At 36.7% G+C, this 21,517-nt stretch overlaps 1 protein-coding gene across 8 annotated transcripts; it reads left to right on the forward strand.

Annotated features, from left to right (window-relative positions):
* The first annotated feature begins 27 nt into the window (after positions 1-27).
* usp20 (ubiquitin specific peptidase 20) lies at positions 28-21,079 on the forward strand. 8 transcript variants are annotated; one of them, XR_014606406.1, is made up of 26 exons: positions 252-379; positions 1,377-1,475; positions 1,561-1,614; positions 2,633-2,695; positions 2,839-2,973; positions 3,161-3,245; positions 4,073-4,142; positions 4,295-4,408; positions 4,567-4,645; positions 5,698-6,130; positions 7,300-7,446; positions 7,548-7,660; positions 8,911-9,083; positions 9,497-9,591; positions 9,732-9,765; positions 9,907-9,952; positions 10,037-10,217; positions 10,383-10,509; positions 12,588-12,757; positions 14,233-14,314; positions 14,597-14,705; positions 15,317-15,419; positions 17,022-17,056; positions 17,411-17,479; positions 17,593-17,751; positions 19,500-21,079. XR_014606406.1 is itself a non-coding variant. In XM_084115817.1 (25 exons), exons 2-24 carry the CDS (start codon positions 1,395-1,397, stop codon positions 17,745-17,747), a joined length of 2,733 nt encoding a protein of 910 aa, XP_083971943.1. In that variant the 5' UTR covers positions 28-162; positions 1,377-1,394; the 3' UTR covers positions 17,748-17,751; positions 19,500-21,079. The 8 variants fall into 8 exon arrangements, 6 of the variants coding, with proteins under 6 accessions (XP_083971943.1, XP_083971946.1, XP_083971945.1 ...); XR_014606407.1 differs by having other exon boundaries at positions 256-379; positions 3,146-3,245; XM_084115817.1 differs by lacking the exons at positions 252-379; positions 17,022-17,056 and adding an exon at positions 28-162 and having other exon boundaries at positions 3,146-3,245.
* Positions 21,080-21,517: the final 438 nt, after the last annotated feature.

Consider the following 21,517-nt stretch of genomic DNA (forward strand, 5'->3'; position numbering starts at 1 on the left):
CTCATCCGTTTTCCATATAACCGTTAAACGGAGTAAAGCGACTGTGGAGGATAAAGAGACTGGTTGAAGATCAGCTACTTTTATGAATAAAAAAAAAAAACAAAAAAAAAACGAAGTAAAAACAATAACAAAAACAATTAAAAACAGGAACAGCCCAAACAAGTATGTACATTTTAATAGTGTAAGTAAATAAAAAATAGTTTTTGATCAGATGAAAGAGCTGAAAGCATTCATTGGCTCTGGTCAAAGCTGTGACGCACACTATTGCTATATTCAGTATGGATGCTGTTTAGTGCACTGTTACCCACCTCTGTTACAAACACCACAGATTGGCCTAAAATGATCATCTATGAGTGTTATTTTTGTTTATGTCTGACAGGTAAATAACTGTTTTTATCTTTCCTTCGGTTAAAGCGAAGTGTCACTGTTTATTTGTCAAGATAACATCATGTCGACTGAGCGTATGAAAAGTGTCTTACAGCCCGAGTGGAAATATGGCCTGTTTATTCTGCAAGATCGTGTGATGTTAAACAGCTTTTGAGTGGCTGACGATGACATTTAGTGGAATTGTATTGTGTTGAAGAACAAGATAATTACCGAAGCCGCAGAAAGTATCCGTATGTTTTGAGATTATTTTTTCTAATAAGACGGAGACTCTGGTTCATATTATTATTGTTTTTCAGTTTCTCTTCGGATAAGTTAAAGCTACTTTTCGTGCGAAAAGCAGATTTACAGATTATTTGTATAATGTATTATTGTGCATTGTAACAATGGATGGAGTGATATGCGATGAATTCATCATTCAGTCGTGCTAGGCGCATGAAACAGCAGTTTTGGGCTCCTCAGTCCTGAGAGTTTCAGGCACCGACTCACATTGCCATCTCATATTAAGCAGATGTACTAGAAATCAGTATCATTCCTGTTTTCTTCTATAATTATTATTTAAAATAATGTATTCAATGATGGCAGATTTTCTCTTTCACACTGATATTGAGAGTGTAAGTTTATTTTAGAAGGTTAAAGGGACAGTTCAACAAACAATTTAATTGTCATAATTTTCTCGCCCTCATATTTTTCCAAACCTGCTTATTTTTCTTTCTTCTGTTTGAGATGTTTGGCAGAATCTTTTGTGAGTGTGTGTGTGTGTGTGTGTGTGTGTGTGTGTGTGCGCATAGAATAAATGTGAATGGTGACTGACTTAGTATTTCTTTTTGTTTACCACAGAAGTTAGAAAGTCAAAAACAATTTGAGGCTAAATAGATGATTTCATTCCTTTTTTGGGGTGTACTTTAACCCCACAACTTCACAGCTGTTTATTGTATTGATGCTGTGCAGAGTTGTATCAGTAGTTGCCAATTCTTTGTGCTTTGTAATAGAGTGACGTCAAAATCAAGATGACTGACAGCGGGGATCTTTGTCCTCACCTGGACTTTATTGGTGAAGTAACTAAGGAGGAACTTATTCAGAAATCAAAGGTTAGAATTGCTTTTGCTGATATTTAAGTCTTAAATGTATTATGAGTGCTGTGTATTGAATTGTATTATGTTAATTTTACTCAAGGGCACGTGTCAGTCATGTGGGGTAGGTGGACCAAACCTCTGGGCATGTCTACAGGTAAGGAGCCTTTTCTCTAGCAAACATACAAGCACAATAGACTTTAAGCATGTAGAAAGATTTATGAATGCAATCTTTAAGATTAGGTCCAGAACATGTCTTTAAAATCAGCATGAAATCAAATATTCACAGTTCATATTTTTAATGGAATATTTCAGTATCTTATTTAACCGTGCACATTATTATTTGTTTAATTAGTTTAATTCAAAATAACTTCCCTTTCTCTTGCAACAACATTTCTTCTCTTCTCTGATTATGGCTTTAAATGATGGACAAAACAGAGCAAGTGCATGAACACCAGGACACAAGTGAATTACAGCAGTGTGAGCACAGTGAAAAAGCTCGCACGTAAAATGAAAACTTAAAGATATCACAAATCACAAACTCAAGCACAAAAAAATATGATTGTGCACACAAATCAGTTTTCCAAACCTTTGTGTTAACAATGCTATTGGCGGCTGGCCTTCTCTGGAACTCTTATTTTGATTGGCTGTTTGTATTACATTAACAATGTCCCCCTGTTGTGATTGGCTGTTGTTGGCCCTCTCTGAACAAAGACACTCAAAACGGGCTGTGTTGGGAATGGTATGGCAGACAAGAAAGTTTTCTGTCCAAGTTCATACATATGTCTTAATGGTGGTAAGATTCTTCTTGAATTGGGGCAGCGGCATTCTACGGAAGCCCTAAGAGGCCATGCATTATTATTTTTTCCTTCTTGTTTTCTCATGATCTCGGCATAGCAAGTTCTTGACATGAAAGTTGTTTTCTCTTGATCTAAACAGGACAACCTGTAACTCATATTAGATTGCAGCATTAGCAAACAACAACGGTCCAATCAATTACCGATGGACAAAATCAAGTCCCGCCCTGCATTTTTCTTTTTTGAGAGGCAGTTTCACTCAGATATACGTCACAAAAAGAAACAAAAGACTATTGCAACTTCTGTTTCATGTCGACTTCAAAGTAAATCATATATTTCTTGAAAATCATTAATTTCTTTGTCCTGTTTTGCCCACAGTGTGACTGTCCCTATGTAGGCTGCGGAGAATCATATTCTGATCACAGTACTATACACGCACAGGTGACTTTCTTACAGTTTGCTTAATCATTTAAATATTTTGTGCACACTTTCTTTCTATCTAAGCATTCATTCGATTTCTATCTAGGTATCTTCCATATATATATATTTTTTCTTTTGTACATGTGTGCATCTTCTTTTTCCAGGCCAGAAAACACAATCTGACAGTAAACTTGACCACATTCAGGGTGTGGTGTTATGTCTGTGAGAGGGAGGTGTTTCTGGAACCAAAACCTGTTACTCCTATATCATTAGCTCACTGCTGCAAACCACATGAACAGGTAAATTCATCTGAATATTTAAGAAATCTACACTTTCTGTTGTTTAAGACTGTATAAACATGATTAAGATGGTACTTCCTGTTTCTTCATTATTAATATCAGTCTGAAGATCTCATTTAGAATTTATAAAGCACATGTACAACACAAAATACACAATTCACTCATTTTTAAGGATCATCTTCCCCAGACATATCACCCACTGAAGGCGGTTCCTATCGCAGTGGCGGATGAGGAAGGCTCAGAATCTGAGGAGGATGAGCTTAAACCTAGAGGTATAATCATGTAGACAGGAAGCCAGTACATATTGCATGGCATTTCAAATCCCAGGACACCCACCTAGGGCATTGATGGGGACACATGCACTACTATTCAAAAGTTTGAGATCAGTATGATTTTTAAATGTTTTTGGAAGTCTTTTATGTGATTAAATACACAGTAAGAATCGTAATATTTTGAAATATTATTACAGTTCAAAATACCCGTTTTCTCTTTTTTTATATATATATATTTTAAAAGAGCTGGAATTTCAGCTGCCATTTCTCCAGTCTTCAGAAATCATTCTAATACGTTGATTTGCTGCTCAATTTGTTGAAAACGTAGTATTTTTGTGGAAACTGTGATACCTTTTGTCAGGATTCTTTGATAAATAGAAAGATAAAAAGAACAGCATTTATTTTAAATATAATTTTTTGGCATTTGATCAATTTAATGCATTCTTGTTAAATAAAAGTATGAATTCTTATTATTGATATTATATAAAAAAAAATCTTATTGATGACCTTTTATATAAACTTCTACATTTGTGTTTACCAACAGATGTGTATCTTGCCCTGTTTATACAACAGCTTAAATGTGCGGATTCAATAATGAACGAATAACCAGTCAGTTTCCTTTTCTGTTTTTTTATATGAAAATATGGAAGTACATAGCCTGAATTAAATTGAATCTCATTGTCATTGATTATGTGTAATGACTAAGATTCTATTCCACATTGCAAAATTTGAGGGTCATCTGTCATTTCCGAAAAGCAATATTTAGCAAAGTTGTAGGCTGGTGTTTGCATTACTCGTTATACTTAATACTCTTTATTCTATCTCAGGTCTCACAGGGATGAAGAACATTGGGAACTCCTGTTACATGAACGCTGCGCTGCAGGCCCTGTCCAACTGGTGAGCTCACAACTTGTGCAGCATAAATAGGCATTATCCAGACAGCACAGATTGGAAGCGTGACTGATTCAACTGATTTGTTTTTCAGTTCTGTGCATCATGCCCCTTAAATTGACGATGGTTTTCCTGTTTATTTTTATTTTTCTCTTCAGTCCTCCTTTGACTCAGTTTTTCCTGGATTGCAGTGGGTTGGTGCGTACGGATAAGAAGCCGGCGTTGTGTAAAAGCTTTCAGAAGCTTATCTCTGAGCTCTGGCACAAGAAACGGTAACAAACACTGACTTGCCAAACCGCTAAACTAGATCTGTCCAGTTCTAGCGAGCCTAATTTTAAACTATTGAGCTTGGTCCTAATTATCTGAACCATACCGTTCTCTGTTGGTTTTCTTTTTCCCTCTTCTGTACTTTCTTTTGCTTTCTGTCTAGGCCAAGCTATGTTATTCCCACTAGTCTGTTTCATGGAATCAAACTGGTGAACCCCATGTTTCGCGGCTACGCTCAACAGGTATATAAAGCAGTGTTATTTTAGTATTATTTATATAATATTATATAGTAATTATTCGTTTATTGAATTGGCATTATTTTTTATTTTCAGTTTTCATTGCAATTTTTGTTTATTTTAGTATTTTTTTTATGTGCTTTTGTCATTTATATTGAGTTTCTATTTAGCTTTATTTTATTTTTACTTCAGTAATTTTAGTACGTCAACTTCAACTTATTTTATTTGAGTAATTTGCCAAGTTGCTAATTTTCGTTCAATATTTATAAGTTTACGTTTTTCCTAATATTTTACATTTTTCCTAATATTTTTATTTAATTTAATTTTAGCTTTATTTCAATTAACAATAGTTTAGTTTTGATTAACAGTAACAATGCTTTCCTATACGCTGATTTCACACAGCCGTTATTTTGAAATCGAAAGCGAGGCTCTGGTGGGAAGAAAACCGGAAGTGTCGCCTTTAATCACAGGAGAGTCGTGAATGCGATGGCGTATTGTTGTGTTTAATGATGTTGTGTCAATTCTAAAACTGTACATACATTTCTTTCATACTTTAGACTATATACAGTGAAATTCAATTATAAATAAAATATTTTTTTTATATAATTCAGAAAGTAAAAAAAGAAGCAGGAATGAACTATATACATATCCTATATTGGATATTAACATCCAATAGTGTAAATCGCGGCAGCAGCTTCAGGTTGGTAGTCCAAAAGCATTGTTGTTTATCTTTACTTCCGGGGTTCTTCCCACCGGAGCCGTGTTGGCGAGTGTTGGCGCTTGCAGTTGGCGCTAGAGTGTTGGCGCTTGCAGTTGGCGCTAGAGTGTTGGCGCTTGCAACGCCAAGGTTATGGGTTCGATTCCCAGGGAAAGCAAGAACTGATAAGAATGTAAATGTGTACCTTGAAATTAAATGTAAGTCACTTTGGGTAAAGGCATCTGCCAAATGCATAAATATAAATGTAAATATGGAGATTACTATGCAACCTTTCAAGACTGTAGTTGTGTTTCTCATATAAGCCCCATAAAGTACACACTTCTTGCTTCTGTGTTTTTAGGACACTCAGGAGTTTTTGCGATGTCTGATGGACCAGCTTCATGAGGAGCTGAAGGAGCCTTTGACCGACTGCAGCATTGTGATCTCAGATGTCGACCCTGATCACAACCTTGACAACCTTAACCATGTCGATGGAGACCGAAGCCCCTCTGAGGACGAGTTCCTGTCGTGTGACTCTGGATCAGGAAGCGAGAAAGGAGATGTAGAGAGGGCAGGAGGAGAAGCAGAGCTGCTAATCCAAGACGAGTGCGTTGGAGTGAGAGGAAGCGGAGGGATCTCAGAGAAAGAGAGGCTGAAGGAGAGAAGAGGAGAAGAGAGGACACGGGAAATGGATGAGGATGCAGATGTGGATACGGCCGCACAAGAGGGACAGGCAGAGAGAGAAACAGAGGCAACCACTACAACCACAACTGTGCCGACATCAGGAAATACAGGTATGATGTTCTTATAATCTTAGGGTACGTTCACACTGTCAGTTTTTGGGATTGCCCACCACATTTACTTACAGTAGCGTCTCGAATACTCTCTGTATGAATGTGCAACGTGAGTCAAGCCTGTATTCTCTTACCAGTAACCATAATGACAGTGACCAAAGTAATATTAAAGATGGCAACGTCCATAAAACTGAAAAGTCTTATCACTTCTGACACGACAAGAGTTCCATCGAGCCGCGAGTTCACCCGTCAAATCTTCATTAACTGACAGCAGCTTTTATATCTGGATGGAGAGCGGGGAATTTGAGTCGCACGTACAACACAAAACTGATACGAGCAGCTCCACTGGAGAACAGTGACTGGATCTAAAACCCTCAGATCACACACAGCTCACATCTGCATCGCTGTAAGCTACCGAAACCACTCATGAAAACCCGTAACACACAGTAGACACACATTTGTGAAGCGCAGAGCGGCTCTTTGATGTGAGGGATAACTTGTTGTCCAGTCCGGTTCCGTTCACACACAGCACAGGTTTTTCCGAGAATGCAGTTGTATGGGTGTGAGTTCGGTTATAGAATGCGGTTGTGAACATAACCGTATTAAGGACTTAAATACAGGACTGACAAGCGTATTCTGCTGCTGTGTGAACGTGACCTTACACTAACAAAAGTTTGGGGACAACTAATGTTTTTGTGTTTTTGAAAGAGTTCACTTTGATCAAAAATACAGCAAAAACAGTAATACTAAGAAATGCTATTATGTTTTTAAAGAACTGTTAAGATGTATTCCGACAAAGCTACATTTTCATCGGTCATTACTCCAGTCTTCAGTGTCACATGATCCTTCAGAAATGAGTATAATATACTGATTTGATGCTCAACAAACATTTCTTATTATTATCTATGTATAAACAGTTGTGCTGGTTAATATTTTTGTGGAAACCATGATACTATTTTTCGATTTCTTTTGGAATAATGCAAAAGTCTTTAGTCTTGCAAAAGACACAAACTGTTGTCACTTTTGATCAATTTAAGCATTTATGCTGCATAAAAGTATTAATTTCTCTTTTTACTGACTCCAAACTTTTAAACAGTAGAGAGTATGTTAACAGAGTTCATGATGTGAAAACAAATCTTTTCACTTCCTGATCCCTCTTTTTCTTGCAGAACCTGATAATGAAGCTTCCATGCACTGTCCGTCCTCTCATCCTTCTAGCCCCGCTCACAGTTTGCAGGAGCTTCACTCCAGACTCTCCAGCAGCCCACCAAGATCCAGCCCCCTCAGAACTGGACCCACTTATACTTTCAAGAAAGGTTTGCTTCTCCCATATAGACAAATACAGCATATCATATTTTTTTTGTAAAGTTGGATTTTGCTTTACACTAAATAACCATTATGTTTGTTTGTCTTGTAGCTCAGATGCTCCTTAGCACCAAGAAGAAGAAGCAGTCCTGTTTCCGCAGTGTTATTTCGGATACCTTTGACGGATCCATTCTGAGTCTGGTTCAGTGTTTGACATGTGACCGGGTGAGGAAGGATGCAAGGAGTTTTTCTGTCTCTAGAGGGCACCAAGCATCAAATCACATTCATTACACTTGAAAATATACCACTACAGTAGTGATGGGAAGTTCGGATCATTTTACTGACCTGAATCTTTGAATCTCTTTCATCAAAATGAATGAACCTTTTTTTCAATTCATTTCGTTCATTTCAGCAGAATATAATTCAAATGTTGCATGTTAATGGGCAAATACCCCAACACATCTACTATAAAAAAAAAACCTATAATGCAACCAAATTCTGAGAAACAGAAAATAATTAATTTATTGCTTAGCTGGGTCTTCAGGCAAAGCATTCAGTTAGTTTACCTCACCCTCCGATCTAAGTCGTTTGTTTTTTTGTCACATCACATCCCCATAAGCTGAGCTGTGCAGTCTACCGGAAACAGAATTTATTAGTTCACCTCTCTAGTCTTCAGATTCAAGTCGTTCGTTCATCCCGTGACAGCCCAGAAGCTGAGGTAATGATTAGTTTACCTCTCGAGTCTTCGAGTTTGAGTCGTTTGCTCTTTTGTCACGTAACTGTATGTTGTTATTATATGTAGGTATCTTTGCTTTATCAAAGTGATTTTACCCATCATACGGTAAAGATAACGTTTAAAGCATTAACCAGCTCTTTACCACATTCAATGTTATGGAAAAGAAACATCATAACAGAAATGCACAAATTTATAAATTGTAAGAAATAAGAAAGCTACAATTTGAGACCAGAAACGCAGCATTAACTGTAAGAGGAAAAAAACTGACTACGCTCTTGTTTGTAGGGAAGTTTGGGAATTAACTAATTTCTTTATCCAATACGGCTGTCACGTCATGTGACAAAAGAATAAATGACTAACCTAACTAATCATTTCTGTTTCCTGTACAGAACCAATAGGATGTTGCGCATGTGCGGTCAACACAAAATGAACAAATCACTCTCTGAGGCAACTCGTTCCCGAGTCAATTTAAAGAGTTGTTCAAAATAAACAAATCGTTTATGATCAAACCTACAATGTACTGCAGGGAAGTCAGTGATGCACCATGTGGTTTCTGAGGTCCTCCACTTTCACTACAGGTCATTCTAGAAGAATTCAGCAATTCATAGCTGCACAAAACAGACTGTGTTCATATCACATAAACCAAATGTTATGTAACTAGAAGGATATATTTCAATGGTGCAGTATGTGTAAGACTGCAGAAATAGCAATGTTTTAAAGAAAATATCTGCCTTTGTAGGTTTCAACAACTGTGGAGACTTTTCAGGACCTGTCCTTGCCTATTCCGGGGAAAGAAGATTTGGCCAAACTCCATTCCTCTATCCACCAGAGCGCTCCAGTTAAAGCTGGTGTCTGCACGGATGCCTATGCGGCACAAGGCTGGATCTCTTACATCATGGATTCTATAAGAAGGTATAGTGAGAGTGTGGTTGAGGCTGAGAATTAACTAATGGAAAAATGTATTGCACTACAGTCCAAAAGTTCTGAAAGAAGTCTCTTATGCTTACCAAGGCTGCATTTATTTGAACAAATATACAGTAAAAAGTCAATGTGAAATATTATTACAATTAACTGTTATCTAATTTCATATAGTTTTTAATTGTAATTTATTCCTGTGATGACAGCTGAATTTTTAGATGCCATTACTCCAGTCATCAGTGTCACATGATCCTTTAGAAATCATTCTAATATGCTGATTTGGTGCTCAAGACCTTATTATTATTGATGTTTAAAATAGTTGTGCTGCTCAGTATTTTTGTTGAAACCTTGCTAAAAAATGTTTTTAAGATTCTAATGTGTGTTTTTTTTTTTTTTTTTTTTTGCAGGTTTGTAGTGTCTTGTATTCCTAGTTGGTTTTGGGGTCCAATGGTAACGCTGGAGGACTGCCTGGCAGCCTTCTTTGCTGCTGATGAGCTGAAAGGTAAGCACACCATGTTTGACATTTATGAATGTGGAATTATGAATGTGACAGCAAAGGGTAAAAAAAATAATATTCACTTTCCACAATGTTGTATTGTTTGGAAACCCTTGGTTGATGTTTTTTTTCTTTCCGCCAAACAGGAGACAACATGTACAGCTGTGAACGATGTAAAAAGTAAGATTTCTTATATATAAAAAAAAAGGCTAAAATGTAATCTAATCTAAATAGTAATTATGGTTTTACAGCCAAAACCATACTGTAGCTGTTAGGTTTACTTGTTTAGAAACATGCTAATTTACTCTACCTGCTTCCCAGATTGAGAAATGGTGTGAAATATTGTAAAGTTCTGCGTCTACCAGAAGTAAGTACCCATCCATTTCGATCTGCTCTTTTCAATACAGCTCGTATTCCTAGTTTGTTTGTTTATGTGTGATCTCCTTTGCAGATATTGTGCGTTCACCTGAAGCGTTTCAGGCATGAAGTCATGTACTCGTTCAAGATAAATAGCCATGTGTCATTTCCTTTGGAGGGTTTGGATCTCAAGCCCTTCTTGGCTAAGGAGAGCCCGTCGCAGATTACTACCTATGACCTGCTGTCTGTCATCTGTCATCACGGAACTGCTGGGAGTAAGTTACTTCTGTGTAATATTGTGAAATATAGCTGGAGTTTTGAGGTTTTGATAAATGGCCTGGTATTTGTTAATTGCTGGCGCTTTTCCCAGATGAGAAAAAATATATTATTTTGTCTGATTTATTTGAGTGAAATAAAAGGTTTTTCCCCCTGTTGAACAGGTGGTCACTACATAGCGTACTGTCAGAATGTGATCAATGGACAGTGGTACGAGTTTGATGATCAGTATGTAACAGAAGTGCACGAGACAGTAGTGCAGAATGCTGAAGCGTATGTCCTTTTCTACAGGTACTTTTTTGTGATATTTTATTGATTTTGTAATGTTTGTTTAAAGAGCACACAGTAATGTTTTTCTTATTAAAGTTGGCTTGAAATGAAAATTCACCCTTTTTTACGCACTTTATTGTTTATGATTCATCCTTGCATATTTCATTAAAAAAAAAATTTTTTTTGACCTCATAATTTTTAATCAAAATGTTATAACTCAATCTTCCAGTCAAACGGCAGACTTCTCTCTGGTGATGTACAGTTAGGTCCATATATATTTGGATACCGACACAATTTTCAGCATTTTGGCTCTGTATGCCACAGAATAGAATTAACATAAAACTATCAAGATGAAATTGAAGTGCAGACTTTTAGATTTAATATCTGAACAAAAATATAATGTGAAACGTTTAGGAATTGCAACCGTTTTTATACACAGGCCCTCTATTTTCAAAGGCTCAAATGTAATTGGACAAATAATAAATAAATTGTTAATTTTTTATATTTTGTTGAGAAATGACTGCCTGAAGTCTGGAACCCATGGACATCACCTTTTTATGTTGCTGGGCTCACCAGTGCATTCTTTTTTCTCTCTCAGAATGTAACAAACTGCTGGCCAATCCTAATGTTCCCTAATGTAATCTCTCTTATAGGTTTGTTTTGTTTTTGAAACAGCCTAATAATGGCCTGTTTCACTTGCACGGAGAGCTACTTTGACCACATGATCCAAATGCAAATGCCACTCTTAGGGGCTGTTTACACAACACCATTTTCAACTAAAAACGTAAAACTTTTTATGTCTCGGTGTAAACAACAAAGGCTGGATCCCAAATGGTACACTCCGGCCTTGTGGACCTCCTTCGAGTTCACACTTGGTGACGTCAGGAAGTGCAGACCTAAGGGGCGCTAGCCTCGAGTCCACGAGGGCAAGCGAGAGTGTATTTTGGGACAGGCTTGATGACATCATACCACCGAAAGCCAAACAGCCACGAAACTCCTCCCCTCATTTATCTGATTGGGCATTCGCAATGATTTCTGGGTAGGTAACTCGTGTGGAGGGTGCGAAAGTGCGGGCTTCGCCGAAGTCCGCATCAAGGGCTCAAAGGCGGCGCTCGCGAGCACACTTCTGAGCGCTAAAATGCCAAATGGGACACCCTACGGACTACACTTGCCGAGCACGCTCAATTTAAGGCCACGAGACCATGAGTCCACATGAAGTGTGCCATTTGGGATCCAGCCTAAAACGCGAATCTCTGAAGACAGTGATGTCATGCACATGTATTACGTGTTCAGTCTGTAGTGTTTCATCGCCATCTAATGGCCTGGTAGCAGAATATAGGGTTTTTAGTCGTTTTCGCGGATACGTGTGAATGGGGGAATGGGGGATCCGTTCGTCTGTACGCCGAACACTCAAAGGAAAAACGTCCCCGTTTTAAGCGTATCGTTGTCGTGTAAACGTACACTTAGAATCAACTCCTGCTTAAGCAATGAAGAAATAATGAAGGAATAGCCCACACCTGTCCATGAAACAGCTTTTGAGTCAATTGTCTAATTACTTGTGGTCCCTTGAAAAGGGGTAATGCGAATACCCTCAAATTAAAGCTGAGAGTGTGCACATTAAGCCCATTCATTAAATATCTGTAACTTGAATATGTTTTGGCAAATGGCTAAAATAACAAAAATTTTGCCTGTGTCCAAATATATGGACCTGACTGTATGCCAGACTTATCATTTAGTCCGCATAAACCCACCCCTTTTCTTACAATCACAGGCTTACATTTAGATCTGCCTCCATCCAATCAACAACGGATGGATAGAACCAAGTCCCTGGCCTACATTTTTGTGAGAATCTGTTTCTCTTGTATGTACGTCACGATACGTAAGAAAAGATCTGTCGCTACTTCTGTTACTCTGCAACTGTTTTACATATAATTAAATTAATAGAATTTAAAAAAAAAAATTTTAATGACTAAAACAATGTATGCTAAGTTCATTAGGTTCCATGCCAATAGATATCAGAATGAAATCCAATACTATTGGGACATATAGTGCTGAGTGCACTTTTAAATGGTTGTAATTTCATATTAATTTTCTTTTAGGAAGAGCAGTGAAGAATCTGTGAGAGAGAGACAGAAGATTGTTGCACTGGCTAATTTAAAGGAGCCCAGTCTGCTTCAGTTCTACATTTCCAGAGAATGGCTCAACAAGTTCAACACATTCACTGAGCCTGGACCCATCGCCAACCACACTTTCCTCTGTCAGCATGGAGGTATAATCGCACACAAATACTGTCGTATATATCTAAAACCTATCCAAACTGGACCAATTTAGGTTGAATGAATTACATGACTGTAATATTAATTTACCTACATCAAGGTTTTGTCAGACCATAGGTTCAGAAGAGTTTAGGGGGTGCCAGGGGGCACTTCTGAGCCTTACTCTGTCATAAAGTTTGCTGCTCTAATGAAAGCACACATTTTCTTCTCTGTACTGTGATTACTGTGTAAGTATGAAGAGTTGAATGTGAGAAATTGACTTTAGTGGGTGAGTAAATGGATTTACCGGCTACAGTATGTGGTATGTGGCTGCAGTTTGTAAACTGCCACATAATAGATTGCTTACATTGCTAGACCCTAGGGGTGTGTGATATTGACAAAAAATATCTCAATATTTTGTGGCATTTAGAAGTTTTTTTCTGTTTAATGCAGCTCATAAATGCATTTACACCGCAATTACAATTGCATAAATAATTCTGTGAGGGTAATATTTTAAAAAATAACATTTTGAGTTATGAAATATGAAATGGTTTAAAAAATGAAATGATACTTTAAATATGAAATAAATACCACCAGTAGGTAGCAGTAAGTTGCTGACTTAATGGGTGAGCCATTGCATTATTGCATTATTTTAAAGGATTTGTTCAAAATGGTGAATCCATATGATTCACTTTAATGATTCATTCAACACTGAAAATTTGTACGATGACGAAACACCACTGTCTTGTTCTCAGAGACAAGCAATGGTTCTGCTCAGGTAGGCTTTGTTTTAGACTATTTTCGTTGACAATTTAGCTGCATTCTAACAGGCTACATCACACAGTGAAAGCATGCACACTCAAGGCACGATTTTGTTCGGTTTTTGCAAAATGAGTGACATACTCAACAGTGTTAGCTCACACATCATTAAAACAACAATTACGAGATTAACGTAGACAATACATAATCACACACCCCTATCTGACCCTCACAGTTTTGTTTTTTGTTTTTTTGCTTGACATAAGTGACATACAGTCTTAAAATTTGTATGCAAGCATGCAAAGACTCGTGTGGCTGTCACAACTCGCACATCTTCTTACAACTTTTTCCTCAGTGGAAAAATGACCACCAAAGTTTATCTAGGATGGCCTGAAGTTTTTTTTTATTTTCCTCTTCTAGAGCTCCATGTGATGACTCATATGTGAACTATTAATTTGCATTAAGCCACCGAATCTAGCCGTGTAAATGTTTTTATGAGAGACAACATTTCACGTAGAAAGTATATTACAACAAGTGATACAGTTTATAGCAAAAATAATAATCCTATAATTAATCTTTTTTATTTTACTCATTTTACCCGCACTTTTCGCAAATAGCTAATTTTCAACCCAGTATATGCCCCACTATGGTTTGCACATTGGTAGATATTTTTGAATCTTTTTCACTTGCTGTAGCAGTAAAAACTTAATTCAGGTATGATTTTATACAGGAATCCCTCCTACTAAGTACCATTATGTGGACGATCTGGTCGTGATCCTTCCTCAGAATGTTTGGGAATATCTCTACAACAGGTGAGTCATGCATAGCAATGCACATTTTTGACCTTTAGGAAGTCCTCAGGACATTTATCACCTCAGTGGAACATGTGTTAGTTTTGAGCTTTTAATCTGTTGAAGTCAACAAAACCTCAGTCCAACCCTGAACTCACAAGATGTGTATGGCGTTCCGTCGGTTCGAGGCACCTGATGTTATGTTTAAAGAACTACACCAGCAGTGCAATGTAAACATTGTTGAGTTATGTGTTTGCGCTTTTCACTGGCCATACTTTGAACATTTCTTCATGCCTTTCACAGGTTTGGGGGAGGCCCAGCCGTGAATCACTTATATGTGTGTGCCATCTGCCAAGTAGAGATCGAGACCTTAGCCAAACGTCGGAAGCTGGAGATAGACACCTTCATCAAGGTGAAAAAATGACTTCACACAGACAGATAAGAGTTCTCTAATGTTTGCAAAAATAAGTGCCGTTCCTGTACAGACAAATTAGTTTGCTCTTGCGGGTTTAATATGTTGCCAAATTAAAAGTAAACAATGAGATGCTGTCCATCACCACAACACTCATTGTGAATCACAGATAGGAGGGAGTGCATTTGAATACTGTTCTTCTAGGTTATCCACTCAGATAAACAGCATTTTAGGTAACGTAGTGCGGAAACTCCTCTTGGAAGGAGCATAATGTTCTTGGAAGCGTTTGCTGCTCGTAAAGCCAGAGAACTGATGAAAAACAGACTGCATACTGAACAGATCAAGGATGTGACCTGTTACTGGAATCTTATCAGGAGTGCAGCATCTTATCAGGTGCATCAACAGCTTTAAAACAGACATGTTTTGAAGCTTTGGAAAAATTTGGATGTCATGTTTGAAACTCAACAGTTTTTAAACGGGCGCATCAATATTAAATGCAGCTATAACTGTTATACTAAAGAGTACAGAAACACTCAGATTGTTTAGAGGGAGTTTGAAGGTGATAGTGGTCATATCCCTCTCTGTTTCTTTTTTTCTCTGTCTGTCTATAGTTAAATAAAGAGTTTCAGGCTGAAGAAGCACCTACGGTTATCCTGTGTATCAGCATGCAGTGGTTCAGAGAATGGGAGAACTTTGTCAAGGGCAAAGACAACGGTACACTCTTATACAAACTCACAAACATGTGATACTGCTTATTTTATTATTTAAAAAAAATATATGTAGCAAAATGAATAATAATGTCAATCTGTGGCATTTAGTTCACTGACCTGAGGGAGGAATTTAAATGTCTGTTTATATTGCACAGCTATTTTTAAGCATTATATTTGTATTAAAACAGTCACTAATAGGGGTGCAATGGATCCGTGAACGGACCAGGCCTCACGGTTAGGCATGCATGTGATACGTGGATTATTTGCTAAGTTTAACCATCATAGACTGAAAGTTTATCATTTGCATGTGTTTTTTTCTTGACAGTTTACACATTCAAGTGATTTAAACCATTCAGAGAAGAGGCGAAAGAAAACTTGATCATGCACTGTTTTCTGAGCGCACAGCCACACGCACCCAAAGCGTGCACACACAGAGAGAGGCGCATTGTAGACCACGCGCAAACACAGAATTGATTCCTCTTTCACGTCTCCTTGCGCTTGAACGGAAACATACTCACAAAATGATGTTAAAATACCCGTCTTGGCAAGTATTCTCGTAAACACAGTCGGTTATGTCTTAAGTGAATATAAACAGTTGAGAAAGAATTCAGATGTGTATCATTATATTGGATCCGTTCATTAGGTCTTAAAGTGACAGCAGCCTATAAAAATCTACTGATGTCTATGTCATTAATGTTAAACAAACAACAAAACACATCTGAAACAAAGATTAATCTATATTTAATCTATACAGTGAACACTATAGTGTTAATTTACATTTAATGATTACATTTCTGTAGCTGAATACTACTGTTAGACCTTACTTTATTTGTAACTTTGTTATATTGTATTTATTAAAAAAAATTTATCAAAAGGAAAGTTACATTACACCAACCCCCCCCCCCCCCCCCCCCCCCAATATTTTTTTTTTTTTTTTTTTGCTGATCTGCAAAATGATACGATCCGTGACTCAAAAACTGTAATATGATCCGAACCGTGAGTTTAGTGATCAGTTGCACCACTAGTCACTATGGTCACTATGAAATCAACATGGACAATTCTTATTATTTTTAATGAAAAATTGCAGTATTCAATAAAAGTAATTTATCCATGCACATCATTCTTTTTTTTTTTATTCATGTACCCTCATAATCTTTAATCAAAAACATTAACATCCCCTTCCCCTTACAATGACATCTCTTCTCTGTTGACGTGTAAACCAGCACAAGGACTTGGCAATAAGGTTGTCCAATGGCCTGACGAGTTTCAATTCCTCCCCTCCAGCAATTTGTCACTAACATGAAACAATCGCAGCAATTAGCAAATGGCAACAATCCAATCAATTCCCGATGGACAAAATGAAGTTTTTTCTTGCTCAAGGTGCCCTTTTACTTGCATTTACGTCACAGGGGAAGAAAATTCCATTGCATTTTCCAGTTAATGCTGACTTTAAAGGGATAGTTTACCTCAAATGTGTTGTCATGCTGTTACAAACCTGTATGACTTTCTTTTTTTCTTTACACAAAAAAAGTTATTTTCATTATATGGACAAAAAACACAGACATTTTTCAAAATATCTTCTTTATCTTTTTCTTGTGTTCCACAGAAGAAAGAAATGCATACAAGTTGAATGACATGAGAGTGAGTAAATGATGACAGAATTTTCATTTTTGGGGGAACTATCCCTTTAAGACTTTGTGTAAAATACATTACAAAAGTCCATGTTACATTAGGTGATGTGTGTAATTTTTATCTGATGTTATAGTTCTCCCTAAAATTTTTAAACACTGTGGCTCTGAAACGCATTCAAAACATCCCTCTGTATGTTTGAGTGTTCCGACCAGCCTGACTTTCCAACATTGACTCAACCAATGGCGGGATTTCTTGTCAGCTCGGCCAAGACCACCCTCTGTATTTTCAAGGGAATGTTTGCTTATGCACTGTAAAGGTCATTATTCTTTTCCTCCCCCCCCCCCTCTCTCTCTGATGGTTTAGAGCCGCCCGGCCCCATTGACAACAGCAAGATTGCAGTAATGAAAGGCGGACATATCCAGCTTAAACAGGGTATTTCCTGTCCAAAAATTGACGTTTCTTTGACTCATCTTGCGTCAAAATTTTGTCTGACTCGCATGTGCGTGTCTTTGTATATAGTTCATTATCTACGGTTTGGTTTGCAGGAGCAGACTACGGACAGATATCTGAAGAAACGTGGCAGTACTTGTTAAGTATTTATGGCGGTGGGCCAGAAATTGCAGTGCGGCAAACCATCAGCCCCCCAGACACTGACACGCATGGTGAGAGGAAGATAGAGGCAGAGACCAGAGCCCTCTGAAATGGTAAGAGTGGCCTCAAAAAACGATTTGAACACTAAGCCACACTTGTATGTATGTTTGGGCCAATAAGATTGGGCCAAGAAGCATTAAATTGGTTAAAAGTGATATATTGTTTAAAATTAATAAAAGTATTTTGACACTTTTTTTGTTTTTATTATAGATTTTGTAGAATATATAGAATATGTCTGTAGTTAAAGCATTGAACTATACCTACTCTTCTGTGGAACCTGTGTAAACCATTAATAAACCCTCTTGTCTGAGAAAGTGAAGTTAGTTCTGAGAAAAGCTCAAGCATCATTAATTCCAGACATTCGTCAGCATATGGTACAGACTGGTATGATCCAGACCGGCTGATTAATCACATCTACGTACATCGGCCTTGTGTTTGGCTGATTCTTCAATTAGGGGCACTTTTACTACTTGAAATCCTGAAAAATGCAAGTTCATAAAAAAAAAATAAAAAAATCTTAATGAAATTATTTATCACATGTCGTGCAATAAAGATCTGATCAAGGTTTTGGTGAAGCTTCAGGTGGATTTGGGTATAATGTGTAATCTAGTCATTTGTAACGACATGACTATGGTGACATATTCAACAAATGTGAAATCAGCTTTGGACTTGTTAATAAGCTACTAACTAACTTATTGTGTTAACTTAAACTACAAATTAACAAAACCTCAGAAATGAAAATAAAATACAAATTTAAATTCTCAAATAACTGGATTAGTAATGGTTTGATTTGATCTCAGATCAAAGTGTAAAACGTATATAAAATTAAGATTATAGTGTTTGTCTGCTACCCTTGCTTCACATTTCTACTCATTTTATTTATGTATATCATGACCAAATAGAAACTTTGCAGTAGTTTTGGGGAAAGTGAATTTTCGTTATTTTTTTTATTTTATTTAGTTTTTTATACAAATTGTTCAAGAAATGAACAGTTTTGTTAAACACTTTAGAAAAAAATATCTTTCTTTAAAATCAATTAATAAGAAACGGCCAAAAATGGTTCATCTAAAAGTAACCTTTTAAAAATATTTAAAAATTAGGGTTAAGGCACACTATGCATTTTCCGTTTTTCTCAAACAGCGACCCCTAGAGTCGTTGTGGAGTACTTGTGTTTAATGTTAAGGTCCTTGCACACTGAGTCAGAAATTTTATTTTTGTATTTGTGATTCGGTGGCTCTGTATTGTCAAAACACCGTTCAAAATGCTTGCTACGAATGTGAAAAATGCAGAAAATCGATCCTGATCCGAATTTTTTTATGACGGACGAAAGTTTCGGAGGCAGTGTGCAAGCATGATTGACATAACGTGAGGTCGTATTTATTTTTTAACATGTGAAAATTTCGGATGCCACAATTCATGTTTGAAATCTGTGCTAGTGTCTTCCATAGAGGCTGCTTCATATGTTGTTGATGCATGTGACTTCGTGCCTTAAAGCAAGTCGTGATTCTCGCGAGATTTGTCAGAGCGCCACCTCTCAAACTTGCATTGCTGGTTTTAACCCGCGCCCCCCATATTATTATATTATAATTTATCCTTTAACACTACATTGATTTTTTTAAAATGTTTAACTGCAGCTTCTCTGTCCCCTAGATGATTTTACATGAAAAAGTTTTTTATATTTAAATCATCCTAGAAGACAGAACAACTACCATTGTTGAAAAATCACCCATGTATTTGAATACAGGAATGAAACATTCACTTGTTATTGATAGGTTTTGTTTGTTTCTTTGCTCTACTGTAGGTGATGAAGACCAACGTGTGGATGACAGTCACGCACTGCGCTTACTGTCTTACAAGCACTTCGTGAGCATTTCTGTGGATCTGTTATCTGTGACTGACAGAGCTCTCCTAGTGTAGGAAAGGGCCTTATTTATTAGGTGAATAAATATATTATCAGACAAACACATAAAACATATTTAACATTCATGAAGAAGCTTCATACATGTGCGCTGGTGATATGCTTGTTTCTGTTGTCATTGGGATTAAGGGCAGTGACGTAAGCCTTTCTCAGTAGTGCAGAGGTAAATACATGATGCATCAAGCAGGACATATTCAAACTCTCACTCAAAATTTTTGTTAGAGCTCTTTACTGACATCTGCCTAGGAAAAATAAGGCTTGAACTTAGTATCTGCATGTTCAAAGAAGCTTTCTTTGTCACCCAACTCCACTATATCACAATAATTCACAGTGCAAATGTGATGAAATTGAGCATGTTGGCACTGTGAGGTTTTTTTTTTTTTAATGAATAGTTGAAACATGATGATGTTGAAGGCTTAATCTTTTCAGCATTATTTTACAGCGAGTTGTGTTTACATTCCTACCTCCGGGATCTACGAAAACTTTTTCCATCAATACTCAACAATCAAATGTTTATGTTCACGCTAGCCACTAAATCATGTTCTCTGGAAACTACACAGGAGGGGTACGATTTGATGTTACAGATATGTGCCGGTACCAGCACTTTTGCTTTGGAAGTTATAATTCAGGCATTAAAATAATTCATCCTAAGTAGCAACAGGATGTGATGCCATGGGTGAATTTGCCTTTTCATGTTGAATCTAGCGCTGTTTACTCAATGCTACTGAAATTCGACCTTAACTGTCATTACACAATATAAGATTTCAATATTAAAAGCTCAGGATGTGTTTGCCATTAATATTACATTTTGTTTTAATGCACTTTAGAATCCTCAGTTTTGACATAGCTCCATGCTCTGTCCCAAAAGAAGGAAATGAATCCTTCACGGATATCCCCATCTCGGCGCCCCAGCTCTGACACAGGGTTGCGTAAGCTACTATGTTTGACGTATTCACTAATAAATGGTCTTTACATTTTTCACAATTTCCTCAGACTGGCAAAAACTTACAGTAACTGCTTACTCAACTGCTTGGTGTACTGTCTGTTGAAATCTGCATCATTTATATGTCACAATGGTTTAATGATGCAGCTCCACAGTCTCAAATGAAACTAAACTATTTTTCCAAGGGAACGTGCAATGAGGTGAATCAGATGTGTTGGAAATGCTAATAGAATGCCGATAAGCTAGCCTAACTATGTCATTTCGAACATATTCTTTTTACATAAAAAAATGTAACAGTATTTATTTATGAATGTCTTCTTCTCTCATAAGCAAACGGTCAGAATTGTGGAGAACTGCTTGTGTGTAGGACAGTAGGGTCTGTTACATATTTTGTTGCAGGAACTTCCAAGGTAACTTCTGATGTAATGCCTTTTTAACTTAAGTGATTTAAATGTTAAGTTCTGTCTGATTTGACTTAGAAATAAAGAAATAAATAGAAATAAAGCCTGTTCTTTCTCCACAGTGTCTATTTCTTTATTTTATTACTTTTTATATAGTTCTGTGATCATATAACTTTGGTTCCCAGACCAGCTTGATCCAGTTATAAACTTCAGATCCGTTTTGCGTAACCTAAAGCCATGCCCACACTTGTTAAGTTGTTTCTTAACCAGAATCATAATCGTCTTCTTTTTTTTATTTTTATATATATATATTTTTTTTAATATTTTTTTTATTATTATTATTTATTTTTTTATTATTGTTTTAATTGTTTTGTAATGGACATTGTCAATATACCCAGTGTTTGTTAACATGTTTTTTTAACATTTTAATTAGCTTTCATTTTATGTTTTCAGTTTTCATTTGAATGTTAATTTAAGTTTTTAGTAATTTTGCTGTGCTTTTGTAATTGTTGTTTTATTATATATTTCAGTTTTAGTTATTTTAGTACTTCATCTTA

Source organism: Abramis brama (genome assembly GCF_963993115.1).
Source record: "Abramis brama genome assembly, chromosome: 5".
Lineage (NCBI taxonomy): Eukaryota > Metazoa > Chordata > Actinopteri > Cypriniformes > Leuciscidae > Abramis > Abramis brama.